Below are 13838 nucleotides of genomic sequence, written 5' to 3'. Positions count from 1 at the left end.
AGAGAAAAAGGGAGGATTTACCAAGCCAGATTACTTACCTCCGCAGCTAGGGGCAGCTCTACTTCCGGTTTCTGTCTCCTCGCGGAAGTGGGCGGAGCTAAGAGGGAAAACAGCGCTCCCTTCCGGGGTAGGGACACAGTTGAAGAATCGAGGAAGGAATAAGGAAGGAGTCGCTGGTGAGGTGAGTTCCAGGTGGTGGAGGTGTTGCTGGGATCGCCTTCCCGCGGCTAGAGACGTGGGCTCCTAAGGGATAGGATTTCAATAATCTAGTCTTCTCTCAAATTTCTCTTAATTTAGAACAGTCTCCCCTCCACTCCACTCACGGTATAATTGATTCATTGAAAAAACTGGGTCAGTTATTTTTGTGGATCATCCCATCATCTGGTTTGTCGTTGTGCTTCTTTGTAATCTCGTTTCACTTCTTCCTCTACGCCAGGATTCAGCAAACCAAACCCAAATCCTGCTGGCCTCCCTTTTTTTTAAAAAAATCAGCTTTATTGGAATATAATTCACCTAACATATAGTTCGCCCATTTAAAGTGGACAATTCAGTGGGCTTTTTTTTTTTTTTTTTTTTTGTATATTCACAGAGTTGTGCAGCCATCACCATCGCCAGCTTTAGAACATTCTCATCCCTTATAACGGAACCCACCACCCGTTAGCTGTCACTGCCCTTTCTACACCCACACCCAGCCCCAGGCAATCACAAATCTACTTTGTCTCTATGGATTGACCTAAGCTGGACATTTTGCATAAACGGATTCATTTTTCTGTCTGGCTTCTTTCTCTTAGCGTAATGTTTTCAAGGTTCATCCATTTTGTAGCATGTATTAATACTTCTTTTTATGGTTGAATAATATTCCTTTGTATGAGATTTATATACCATATTTTGTTTATCCATTTATCAGTCGATGAACCTTTGGGTTGTTTCCACTTTTGGACTATTATAATGATGCTGCTATGAACATTTGTATACAAGTGTTCGTGTGAACGCGTTTTCATTTCCACTGGAAGTAGAATTGCTGAATCAAATGATAACTCTTTGTTCAACCCTTTGAGGAACTGCCAGACTTTTCCAAAGTGGCTACTCCATTTTACATTCCCACCCTTGGTGTATGAGGTTCCAGTTTCTCCACAGTTATCATCTGATATTTTATTTTAGTCTTTTTAAATGGCTCTGAACTGGTATCTCATCGTGGTTTTAATTGCATTTTCTTGAAGATTAGTGATGTAGAGCATTTTTTCATGTGCTGGTTTTGTTTTGTTTTTTTCAAAGGTTTTATTTATTTTTAGAGGGCGGAGAAAGAAGGGAGAAAAAGAGGGAGAGAATCGTTGATCAGTTGCCCTGGCCCTCAACCCAGACATGTGTCCGTCCCAACTGGGAATCAAACCGGCCACCTTTTGGTCCACAGGCCAGCCCTCAATCCACCAAGCCACACCACCCAGAGCTCATGCGCTTCTTGACCGTTTGTATACCCTCTTTGGAGAAATGTCTATTCCAAGAATTTGCTCATTTAAAAAAAATATTTTATTATTTATTTTTTAGAGAGAGGGGAAGGAAAGGAGAAAGAGAGGGAGAGAAACATCAATGTGAGGAGAAAAGAAGACTGATATTTTGTGCCCTGTGGCAAATCTGTGTGATTCAGATGTCAGTGTACATAAAGTTTTATTGGAACAGTCATGCCCAATCATTTACATAGTGCACATAGCTGCTTTTGCCATACAAGGCAGTCAAATAGTTTTGACCCCATGTGACCCGCAGAGCTGAAAATCTTTCTTATCTGGCCCTTTTTGGTTGACAGCCCCTGCTACATCCTCTGACTCCCTAGAAACAGGAAATTAAATCTAAAGGCTTGATGAATCCCCCTGGCCCAGTAGCTCAGCTGCTGCATTGTCGAGGCAGGCCAAGGTTGCGGGGTTGATAGTCAGGACATGTACAAGAATCAACCAATGAGTGCATTAATAAGTGGAGCAACAAATTGATGTTTTTCTCTCTCGCTCTCTCATCAATAAATTTGAAAACAAATAAAAAAAGTGTTGATGGCCTTAATGTTTGCCCCCTCTCCCCAGGTTCATGTGTTGAAGCCCAAGCCACGGCCAGCATGACTATTTGGAGATAGGGCCTTTATGGGAGTAGTTAAGGTTATATGAGCCCCTAGCTGGTGCGGCTTAGTGGATTGAGCGCCGGCCTGCGAACCAGAGGGTCGCAGGTGGTTTGACTCCCAGTGTAGGGCACAGGCCTGGGTTGCCGGCCAGATCCCCAGCAGGGGGGGCGCAAGATGCAACCACACATTGATGTTTCTCTCCCTCTCTTTCTCCCTCCCTTCCCCTCTCTAAAAATAAATACATAAAAATCTTTAAAAAAGAAAAAAAAAAGATTAGATGAGGTCATTAAGAGTGGGGTCCTAATCCATGGGGTCAGTTCCTTGTAAGAGGAGGTGCTGCCAGAGAGCACTGTTTCCATCACATGAGGACCCAGCGAGAAGGCGGCCAGCCGTCTGCAAGCCCGGAAGAGAGTCCTCCCCAGACCCCGACCACACTGGTACCCTGATCTCACACTTCCAGCTTCCAGAACAGGGAGAAAATAAACATCTGTTGTTTAAGCCACCCAGTCGATGGTATTTTGCTTTGGCAGCCCCAGCTGAGTGATACAGATAGGAACGATGCAAACTCATCATTGTAAAGCTACAGTTTTCTCCTTTCTACTAGCAAGCTGTAACACCCTGAGGGTATCTGGTTCCCATTAGTTTTTCCATCAGTAATCATTGCCTGGACCGACTGTGTCATCAGGGGTTGCAAAACGATGGTTTTCCAATTTTCTCATTCTGCCTACTTTTTAAAATCTGAGCAGTTTGTTTTTTTGTCTTGAGCCAAGTCCAAGAGGCAGTTGAAGGGAGTGACTTAAAGTTCCGTTTTGAAATGCTCACTGGGGCTGTTTTCTTTTTAAAGATTTTACTTATTTATTTTTAGAGAGAGAGAGGAAGGGAGGAAGAGAAACATCACTGTGTGGTTGCTTCCTTAGCGCCCCCTACTGGGGACATGGCCCGCAACACAGGCCTGTGCCCTGACTGGGGATCTAACCAGCCACCCTTTGGGTCACAGGCCAGCACTCAGCCCACTGAGCCACACCAGCCAGCCAAGGCTGTTTTCTTTTAAAATTTTTTTTTTTTACATTTTTATTTATTTCAGAAAGAGAGAGACATAGAAACATCAATTTGTTGTTCCATTTATTTATGTATTCATTGGTTGATTCTTGTATGTGCCCTGAGTGGGAATCGAACTGGCAACCCTGGAGTATCAGGGCAACGCTCTATCCAACTGAGCTACCCAGCCAAGGCTGGGTCTCTTTTTTCTTACCTACAAACTGTGGAGAACCTTCCTCCAGTGGCTGTCCTGAGGACTGAGTGCGTTCAGATGTGGCAAGTGCTTTGCACAGGACCCAGTACATAACTGTTTGAAGGATATGGTGATCATTTCTATTCCTTTTATTTTTTTAAAGATTTTATTTATTTATTTTTAGGGGTAAGGGAGAGAAACATCAATGTGTGGTTGCTTCTCGAGCGCCCCCTGCTGGGGACCTGGCCCACAACCCAGGCATGTGCCCTGCCTGGGAACTGAACCAGCGACCCTTTGGTTCACAGGCCAGCACTCAATCCACTGAGCCATACCAGCCAGGGCCATTTCTATTCTTTCAGTGGTTTTGTGACAAATGTATTGGTTGGTTGGCTGATCAATTCATTGATTACTCACTTCCCCTGGCACTGGAAGTAGTTAATTGATCCCATTGTGACATTTCTGAGCCCCCCAACCCCCTTCCCTTAGGTGGAAGCTGCCACCCAGATGGGAGCCTGACTGGGGCCCCCTTCTAGGGGCTCCTGGTCCAGTGAGAAAATGCAGAGGGGAGGTAGCTAAAATGGAGGTAACTCAGGGTGTTATCAGAGCTCAAGGAACAGCTCACTCAGCCCAGAGAGTCAGGCCCCCCAGGGAGCCTGGGAGGAGGGAGACCGGATTTTCAGGGGAGAGGACCAGACACACCCCAGCAGTCCCGGTCCACGCTGAGTCCAGCACAGCGCCCCAGGCTGCCTGTAGCCAGATGACACAGTGACCTTCAAAGCCAGGCTTGGATACCTGGGTTAAATACCTTCCCCCCCATCCCCTTGCCTCCTGCCCCCGGTACGACCTTGGGCACCTTCTCTGTGCCTCTGTTTCCTTGTTTGTAGCAACCATTGGCATTGTTGTGGAATTTGGAGGCGGTAATACATGTAAAACGCTTAAAACAGGGCCAGCTTCACCAAACCTCTTGAACAAATGTCAGCCATTATTCATAGAAAATCCCAGAGGCTGCCTTTGCTCTTTGGGAATTCTCTCCTGTTTTCAGCGGGTTCCGTGTCTGTCTCTGATTTCCTTTGAGGTACTGAGGCCTCTGAGTTTCTTTACCACAGAGGCCTCCGCCCCCTGGGATGGCCTTCCAGGGAGAGAGGCTTGTAGCTCCTTTAGGGTCTCCAAGGAACCGCTGACCCCACCAAAGAGTTAAGAACCACGGGTTCAGGATTCAAACCAACTGCAAAAACAAGACAGCTGGGAGACAATCAGGGAAGCCTGAACACCAGCCGGAGAGTGGAGGATGTTAAGGAATTGTTAATGTGCTAATGGTGGTGTGGGCATGTTTTTAAAGGCCCGTCTGTCTGAGCGCTGTGCTGGTCACGCTCCGGTACAGTAGCCGCTAATCCCAAGGAGCTGTGGGGCGCTTTGATATGTGGCTAGTGCCACTGAGGGACCGACTTTTTAAATTCTTTCATTTTGTTTCATTTGAATTTAAGCACTGATACTGGATTCAGTTATTAAAAAAACTTTTAACTATGGAACAACCAGAGTACGTGAATGTACGTTTGCACCAGCACATTTTTTTTTAAACTTTTTATTTATTGATTTTAAAGAGAGAGAAACATCGATTTGTTGTTCCACGTACTTATGCATTCACTGGTTGCTTCTTATATGTACCCTGACCAGGGATTGAACCTGCAACCTTGGCGTAGCTGGATGAGACTCTAACCAACTGAGCTACCCGGCCAGGCTCTGCACCAGTACATTTTATGAAACCTAAATAAGGACAAGTATCTCCAATGGAAACTTGGTGTCTGAATGGAGATGTGTTCAAAGAATAAGATACACTCTGAATTTTGAAGACTTCATACGAAAACAGGAAGTCTCAGACTGTGACTTTCCTGGGAGGACTAATAGTTGTCACATGGTTAAGAGGGCTGCTCTGGAGCCTCGCTGCCTGGGTTCAAATCCCAGCTCTGCCACTTCCCAGCTGGGGGATTGACTCTCTGAGCTTGTTTTCTCCCTGTGAAGTGGGAATGATGGCAAAGAATAGCTGGTGTTGCCCTGGCTGAGTGGCTCAGTTGGATGGACTGTTGTCCTGTACGTTAAAACGTTGTGGGGTCTAATCCCCATCAGGGCACGTACCTACGTTGCTGGTTTGGTCCTCAGACAGGACGCGTATCGGAAGCAACCGATCGATGTCTCTCTCTCACATTGATGTTTCTTTTGTCTCCTTATCTCTCCCCCTTCCTCTCTTCCTAGAATCAATAAATATATCCTTGGGTGAGGATTAAAAAATAAGTCTTAAAAATGAAAAAAAAAATAGCTGGTATTGCTTTGGTGTGTCCTCTCTGAAATACTAGTGACAGCAGATGGCACTAGTTCTGTTTTCTGTTTTGAAACTGGCCTCAGTGAAGAGACAGGTAGCCTGGGGACTGGAAGCTCAGCTTCTGGAGCTTTGAAATCCAGGCGCTGCCACCTGGCAGCTCTTCGACCCCTGGCCAGTGGGTCTCAAACTGTTTGGTCTCGGGATCTTAAAAATCACTGAGGGCTCCCAACAAGCCTTTATTGGTCTGAGTTCTGTCTGTTAAGACTCGCCCTATCAGGAATTAAAACAGACATTAAAACGTGTTTTAAAAGATTTTATTTCGCCCTGACCGATGTGGCTCAGTTGGTTGGGCATCATCCCATAAAACTGAAGGTCACTGGTTCGATTCCCAGTCACGGCATATGCCTGGGTTCAGTCCCTGGGTGCGGCACGTTAACGAGAGGCAATCGATTCAAGTTTGTCTCCCTTGCTTTCTCCCTTCCTTCCCCTCTCTCTAAAAATAAATAAATCAAAATCTTAGATTTTGATTTATTTATTTTTAGAGAGAGAAGGAAGAAAGAGAGGGAGAGAACCATCAACTTGTTGCCTCCTGCGCATGCCCCACTGGGGACCTGGCCCACAACCCAGGCATGTGCCCTGATTGGGAATCGAGTCAGTGACTTTTTGGTTTGTAGGCCAACTCTCAGCCCACGGAGCCACACCACCGAGGGCATAACACATTTTCAAAACCCAAGGATGCCCAAGCATGCATTTGCTTAGCCTTTAGAGTGATGACGTCCTCACACATCACACAGCCTCTGGAGAACGTCACTCGACGCTCATTGCAGCATAAGAGTGACACAGGCAAATTTGTTTTAGAGTCATGGAAACAAGTTTTGTGGACCCCCTGAAAGTGTCTTAGGGACCTTTGAGAACCAGTGCCCTGGGCAAAGAGCTTCACTTCTGAGCCTCAGTTTGCCCACCTACAAAGTGAAGAGGGTGGCGTGCAGACCGGAGGGTGCCTGAGCCGGGTGATGGACGAGACGGGGCGCGGAGAGCCGGCCCGTGGTGGGGGTCAAGTGGCTTTCCTCCTGATTATTCCCATTGTTGCTGGCCAGGTTAAAAAAAAATAAAATGCTCCCTCTCCAGCTGTCCCTCTCTCCCGGAGGAAAAATGTCCTAGCCTGTGAGGCCAAAAACACAGAAATGCCCTGTTCTTGGCCACAAGACAAGCAGCTCAGTGCCAAATACCGCAGAGGATCAAGGCAGTTGACAACTAAGAATAGCGTGGGGAATTTGTCCGTGAGGAGGTCAGCTCGACCTTCATGAGTGGTAGTTGGGGAGCTGGGCGGAAGCCAGGGGGCCAGGGCGGAGCAGCGCGTGGCTAGTGAGCCAAGGGGACGCAGCAGGTGCTGGACACTCGCTCAAAAGCTTGGGGGTGAGGGGACGTGGGAGGCGGAGGCCGAGGGTTCAGCTGAGGTGCTTCACCAAGGTTCGCTTCTGCAAGCGGACAGCGGCCACGTCTGGGGTGAGAGCAATGCCCTGCATTGACCGGGGTGGTGGTTACGAGGGTGCCTGCGTTTGTCAAAACACATCAAACTGCATCCTTTAGGTCTGTGCACCTACCTATTCCACATAAACAAACCTCAAAACAAAAATTGGCTTCTGGGGAGAAGACGCCAGTAGGGGGCGAGCGAGATCCATAGCTCAGAGACAGGATCGTGTTTCAAGCCTTGAAAGTGAAAAGCAAGTTTCCTTAAGTAACCAGAAGCAGGAAATGAAGATAAAGTTGCTTTTTACATTTTGGGAGCCCTGGGCTATGTGCCTCCTTTACCCCACCCTCATTCCACCCCGCCTCCGCCTCTGCCTCTGGATCCTCCTTAACATCAGAGCCAGAGAGAATGCATACTGAGCACCCCGGGTGCCAAGTGCTGAGCATGACCTCATTTAGTTCTCACAGCAAGCCAGTCCCATCTGCTAGGTCCCTGGCTGTCCCCATTTTTTACCAAGAGAAACTGAGGCTCAGAAAAAGATCACCTGCCCTGGCCGGGTGGCTCAGTTGGTTGAGCGTCGTTCGGTGCACCAAAAGGTTGCAGGTTCAATCCCCGGTCGGAGCACTTACAAGAGGCAACCGATTGATATGGCTCTCTGACATCAACGTTTCTTTCTCTGTCTCCCTTCCTTCCCCTCTCTCTGGAATCAGTGGGCATATCCTTAGGCGAGGGTAAAGAAATAAAATAATTTGAAGATAAAGAAAAAGGTCACCAGTCCAGAGTCACACGTGAGTGTGTGGCCAACCTTGGACTCAAGCCCACGCAGGTCATGTTGTATAATCCTCCACATGTTGACCCATAGAGCCCTCTTTTTGTTTTTATTTATTTATTTATACGGAGAGGAGTGGGGGAGAAGCATTGATATGCAAGAGAAACATCGACTAGTTGCCTCTTGTGAGCCCCTAACTGGGGACCTGGCGCGCAACCCAGGCATGTGCCCTCACCAGGAATCGAACCAGCGACTTTCCCGTTTGCAGGCCTACGCTCAGTCCACCGAACCACACCAGCCAGGACAGCACCCTCCTATTTCATTTACTTATTCTTGCTTATCCCCTAGTCAGTCCCCTCCATGCAGGGGCAGCCGTTCTAATATGCGCGATTCTTTTGTTTGTAGTATTCTTTAAAATGTATCACTTTGGCACATGTAGATTGTTAGTGACCTCCTTGTACTTCTTACTTTTTTCACCCAGCGTTGTTTTTAAGATCTACCTACAATTCTTTGTAAACACTTAGTCAGTTGCATCTCACGGCTGGGTAGCCTCCATGACAGACAGTCACTATGCATCCTCCCAGGGAGGCAGGGACACTCAGCGGCCCGTGACTCCCCTTCAGTGGGACTAACACGGCTGTGAACTTGCTCCCTTGTGGACGTCCCTGGGAACGACTCTGGGGCACAGACACCCTGACACCCTAGCGCAGAAGTGCCCGCGCTCACTTTGCTGGAGTTCTGGCAGGCTGCTCCGAGGTGGCTGACCCGGGCCACTCTTCGCCCAGTGTGACCCGAGGGCTCCCATGACTGACCCAGGCCCACCGGCCTGGTGATGGGCGTACAGTGGTATCTCACTGTGGGTTTTCACTTGAGGAGAATTTGAGCACCTCTCTACACCCTTGTTAGTCTTTGGGATTCTCCTGTCAGTTGCTTCTTCATATTCTTTGCTGGTTTTCCTATTGGGTAGCTGTTGTGTTTTTTTTTTTTCTTTTATTCCTCATCCGAGGATATGTGTATTGATTTCAGAGGGAGAAGATGGGTGAAAGAGAAAAACATCCATCAGTTGCCTTGTACGTGCCCCGACTGGGGATCAAACCCGCAACCCAGGCACGGGCCCTGACTGGGACTCAAACCCACGGCCGTTGGGTGTGCAGGATGACGCTCCAACGAACTGAGCCACCCAGCCAGGGCAGCTGGGCTTTTTCATGCAGACTTGCCAGAGTTACACATACACTCAGTTCTACTGATGCTTGTTTTGAAACATTAGGGATAGACGTGAGCGTGAAGCAGGTTTCACCTTTGCTTATGTGTGAATTCACCTACGAGAAAGACTGGGTGACCCCAGAAATTTGCACTCAGTTGAATTGAGCACGTAGGCAGACAAAGCACACGTGCATGTGCGCCCTGAACATTGGCCAGGTGCCTTGGGACCCCGCCTGGCATGTGCAGAGCCACGCCCATTCACACTGGGTGCTAGACCTTTCCATCAGATTTAAACTAGCTCCTTCTACAACCTCACACTAACTCATAAGGCGCACCCCCAGCCGACACCCATGCCTACAAGCAAACTTCAGGTCTTTTTCAAGGAACAGGGATGTTTCTTTTCTGGAATGTGTAGACCTTTCTTAAGCATTTAACGTGTGTAACGCCATCCTCCCCTGCCCCGCCGCCAGCTTCCCCCTCTGGGGCACAGGCCAGCCCCTCGGCCTGTGCGGGCTCCCTGTGGCCACTGCAGCCCCTCCACCTGCCCTCCTTCCCCCAGGATGACGCGGCATGGCAAGAACTGCACGGCCGGGGCCGTCTACACCTACCACGAGAAGAAGAAGGACACAGGTACTGGGTTGGCAGGGGGACAAATGTGTCCCGAAGTCACCACCTCACTCGGCTCCTCTGCATGACTCTCTTCCCTGACTGGTGGTCTTGACCACATCAGCCACACGCTCCAGCAGCCCTGTCCCCACATCCCATGCGATGGGCGCTGCGCTAGCGCCTCAGTCAGGGAGCTCCTCTAATCTGCCCACGGAAGGGGTCGCTGTCGCCGTAGCAATATTCCCGAGGAAGGAATGGAGTCCCGGACAGTTTGAGGCTCTTGAGCTCGGGTAGAGCCAGAAAGGCTTTAGGGGAGTCTGTCGCCCATCCCCGGGGGATGAACGCCTTCCTGTGGGTTGAGCAGCCCTTGCCCCCAGCACTGAGACCCACAGATCCACGGCGCACTCTTGACTGCCCCTCTCTCAAAGTCCGGAGAGAGCCATGCCTCCCGCCTCTCCATCCCTTTTCTGGTCTGTCCCCAGCGGCCTCAGGCTACGGGACCCAGAACATTCGACTGAGCCGGGATGCCGTCAAGGACTTCGACTGCTGCTGCCTCTCCCTGCAGCCCTGCCACGACCCCGTCGTCACGTGAGCTGGGGCCGTGGGTGGCGAGGGCAAGGGGACCCCATGGAGGGGTCTGTAGGAGCGGGGCTGGCCACCTGCACAGCCAGAGTGCTGAGGGTGAGCCTCTAACCTGTCGGATTCTCAGTGTCCCCGTCTGAGAGATGGCAGGAGCCTGCTGTTTCCCGGTGCAGTGTGGGAATAGAGGGGCGGGCTCTGGGAACGCCGCCTGGCCCCCGACAACAGCTCACACGTGGAGCCCGTACCGTGCGTCACCTGCCTCTTAGGACCTAGCAGAGGCTTCATGAGATCTTACGTATGAGGGAGTTAGTCCGCTGACTGAGTATGTGTCCCCTTCCAGGACTATTTAATAGAGGCAGTGATGAGAGTAGACTGGCCCGGGGTCCCTGCGGCACCTTCTGGTTCGTTGATTCCCTAGACGGGGGTGTCCAACCTTTTGGCATCTCTGGGCCACACTGGGAAGAAGAGGGGTTGTCCTTGGCCACACGTTAAATACGCTGCAGCACGTAATCACATACAAAAAAACTCACCGTGTTTTACGTAAATGTACGATTTTGTGTTGGGCCGCATTCACAGCTAGCCTGGGCCGCAGGGGGGACACCGCCGCGGCCTAGAAGGGCTCCGCAAAGATGTTAGACTCACAGTGACAGTTTATTATAGTGAAAGGGTACGGGTTCAAACCAGCGATGGGAAAAGACGCAGGGCACAGAGCCCAGGAGACGCCAGAGGCGAGCTTCTGGCCATCCCTCCCATGGAGCCGTACTTCAGCCCTCCGGCAGCGATGTGTGACGGCTCACATGGAGCACCACCCGCCAGGGAGGCTCGCCGGAGCCCTGGGGTCCAGGGTTTCTACTGGGGGTCAGTCCCGTGGACGTGACAGACCACCATGCGGCTGACCTTGGTCTCCAGTCCCTCCAAAGACCGTGTTGATACCGTACTCCCAAGTCCCCCTCCCCTCCCCCCATCCTCCAAGGTGAACAAAGACACCGGTTCAGGCAGGACACACTCCCAAGGGCTTAGAGGTTCCCTCCCAGGAGCCCATCAAGGGCCAGTCCTTTGGGCTGTGCGGGGTTTGGACAGCCCAGGCCCGCTGACTGACCCTTCGCCCAACGGGATCCTTCCCACCGTCCTAGCGTGTCAGCGGCCGGGAGAGCTAACAAACCGAGCACTGGGCGAGCCGCCGCCCGGGGTATGGTCAGCGGGTGCCCGGGGCAGCGGGCCAGGGCTTGGCTTGTGCTTATGAGCCCCTGGCTGAGTGGCCTGGGCCAGACGCTCATTTTTTCCCTCCCTCTCACTGCAGCCCAGACGGCTACCTGTACGAGCGGGAGGCCATCCTGGAGTACATCCTGCACCAGAAGAAGGAGATCGCCCGGCAGATGAAGGTGATGAGGCTGAGGAAGGGCGCGCAGGGTGTGGGGGCGGTTCCGGCGCGGAGCTCACAGCAGAGCCCCGCGGGCCCTTTGCCTCGCTCACTGGTCGCTGGCGGCCCCGCAGGCCTACGAGAAGCAGCGAAGCGCCCGGCGGGAAGAGCAGAAAGAGCTGCAGCGCGCGGCGTCGCAGGACCAGGTGCGGGGCTTCCTGGAGAAGGAGGGGGCCATCGTGAGCCGGCCCCTCAACCCCTTCACGCCCAAGGCCGCCTCCGGGACTGGCTCAGGTGAGAGGGGGCGGGCTTGCCAGTGGGCAGGGGGCCGCAGGGCCAGGTACTTACCGAGGTACAGCATCGGAGCCCCTCTGCCCCTTGTAGAGGATGCCCAACCCGGCCCCAGTGCCGGCTCCGCAGGCAAAGACAAGGACAAGGACAAAATGCTGCCCAGCTTCTGGATCCCGTCGCTGACGCCGGAGGCCAAAGCCACCAAGCTGGAGAAGCCGGTGAGCCGCCCAGCAAGCGCCCCTGAGCCCATTCTGCCCGTTTCCCGAGGGCACCCTCCCCGCCCTCCCGGGGATGCGCCCATGGGCCTGTCGCTGCCCCAGCCCTGCCTCTCCCTCTCTCCTAGTCGCGCACTGTGACCTGCCCCATGTCCGGAAAGCCTCTGCGCATGTCCGACCTGACGCCGGTGCGTTTCACGCCTCTGGACGGCTCCGTGGACCGCGTGGGGCTCATCACACGCAGTGAGCGCTACGTGTGCGCTGTGACCCGCGACAGCCTGAGCAACGCCACGCCGTGCGCCGTGTTGCGGCCCTCGTGAGTCACCTGTGGGAGGGCACACGTGGTTACATGCGAGGGGGCGGGGAGCAGGCCAGGGGGTGTGGCTCTCCCCCGCTCGGGGGCGGGGCCTCTGATCGCGGTCCCGCCCTCCCCCCCGCCCCAGTGGGGCCGTGGTCACCCTGGAGTGCGTGGAGAAGCTGATTCGGAAGGACATGGTGGACCCAGTGAATGGGGAGAAGCTCACAGACCGCGACATAATCGTGCTGCAGCGGGTGAGTAGGGCCCTCTCCACCGTGCCTTCCGCCCCGTCCCCTCTCCAATGCTCCCCCACCCACTCCTACCCGAGGACTCTGCCCTGCCCCCCCGAAGACCCACCCCATTGCCCCAGGCCTTTCTGTCTCACCTGCCGGCTTAGGACGCTCCACCCGTGCAGGCAAGCTGCCTTCACCTCCCCCCGTCCCCCCTCCCCCAGGGCGGCACGGGCTTTGCGGGCTCCGGAGTGAAGCTGCAGGCCGAGAAGTCGCGGCCCGTGATGCAGGCCTGAGAGCCGGGAGACCTAATAAAGGGCTTCGAAGCGACGGGCCCGCGCCGCGCCTTCATTCCGCTGCAGCCCCGGGGACCTTCGGCCAGCCTGGTGGCGGCGGCCGTGCTGGAATGACTCAGAGTTTGAAAGTGTCAGCTGAGAGTATTTAATGTGGTCGCAGGTTAAGAGTAAAATCTGGGTTGAATGCAAATGCACAGGATTCAAAGTGATTAAGACTGGCCAGAGGTCGAAGTCCCAGCCGCCTCGTGTGAAGGTGGTGACAGGCTAAATAGGACCCCCTTCGCATCCTTTTGAGTTACCAAATTCGAAGCCTGCATCATGCCCAGGAACACCTCCCCCAGAGTCGAGTGTGAAAACACACCCAGAGGAAGTAGCGCTCTTTGGGGGAGCAACAGGCAACCAGTCTGGCGGCTGCCAGGAACAGCCCTCCCCCAGCACCCACCGCAGGCGGGGAGGGGAAAGGAAACCGCAAGTGCAAAGGCCCCGAGGCAGCAGAGGCAGCAAGTACGGGGGCGGGGGGAGGGGGGGAGCAGGGGAGGCGCAGAGCAAGTGAGGGGGAGAGGGTGGGAGGAGAAGTCAGCGGCGGCACCTGGTAGACCTGCGTGGAGTTCTGGCTGGACTAGCAGAGCAGGCTTTGTGTTCTGTACCCGCTGGATCACAGAAGCCCCCTGGGCAGCGTGGGACACTCGGACACCCAGTCAGGCAAAGGCAGAAAAAGCGAAGACTTAACATTCCTGCCTCCTGACTGACCCCTAGGTCCTGTCCTTCCAGGCCTTTCTCCACAGGCACGCACACAGTTTGTCAACTAAAGTGAGATATTGATGCTCATCATTTTGGTAAAAGGGTGTGTTCTCTAATGTCCAGG

General features: G+C 52.7%; 1 protein-coding gene across 2 annotated transcripts; it reads left to right on the top strand.

Annotated features, from left to right (window-relative positions):
- Nucleotides 1–117: 117 nt before the first annotated feature.
- NOSIP (nitric oxide synthase interacting protein) lies at nt 118–13453 on the top strand. Of its 2 annotated transcripts, none has more exons than XM_054588720.1 (9): nt 118–181; nt 9655–9725; nt 10184–10289; nt 11584–11665; nt 11778–11937; nt 12028–12152; nt 12278–12465; nt 12593–12701; nt 12902–13453. In XM_054588720.1, the coding sequence occupies exons 2-9, from the start codon at nt 9656–9658 to the stop codon at nt 12971–12973; spliced, it is 912 nt and encodes a 303-aa protein (XP_054444695.1). In that variant the 5' UTR covers nt 118–181; nt 9655; the 3' UTR covers nt 12974–13453. The 2 variants fall into 2 exon arrangements, with proteins under 2 accessions (XP_054444695.1, XP_054444694.1); XM_054588719.1 differs by having other exon boundaries at nt 124–181; nt 9566–9725.
- Nucleotides 13454–13838: the final 385 nt, after the last annotated feature.

This window comes from Pteronotus mesoamericanus, unplaced genomic scaffold, assembly GCF_021234165.1.
Source record: "Pteronotus mesoamericanus isolate MK-2021 breed Mesoamerican mustached bat unplaced genomic scaffold, CSHL_Meso_final scaffold_137, whole genome shotgun sequence".
NCBI classification, from domain to species: domain Eukaryota; kingdom Metazoa; phylum Chordata; class Mammalia; order Chiroptera; family Mormoopidae; genus Pteronotus; species Pteronotus mesoamericanus.
This window is presented reverse-complemented; position numbering and strand designations above follow the sequence as displayed.

Excerpts from the sequence above, each read along its gene's own strand:
- NOSIP (XM_054588720.1), top strand. The coding sequence starts at position 9,656 with ATGACGCGGCATGGCAAGAACTGCACGGCCGGGGCCGTCTACACCTAC. Across the intron at positions 9,726-10,183 it reads CGAGAAGAAGAAGGACACAG|CGGCCTCAGGCTACGGGACC; the intron begins GTACTGGGTTGG and ends GTCTGTCCCCAG. Across the intron at positions 11,938-12,027 it reads CGCCTCCGGGACTGGCTCAG|AGGATGCCCAACCCGGCCCC; the intron begins GTGAGAGGGGGC and ends TGCCCCTTGTAG.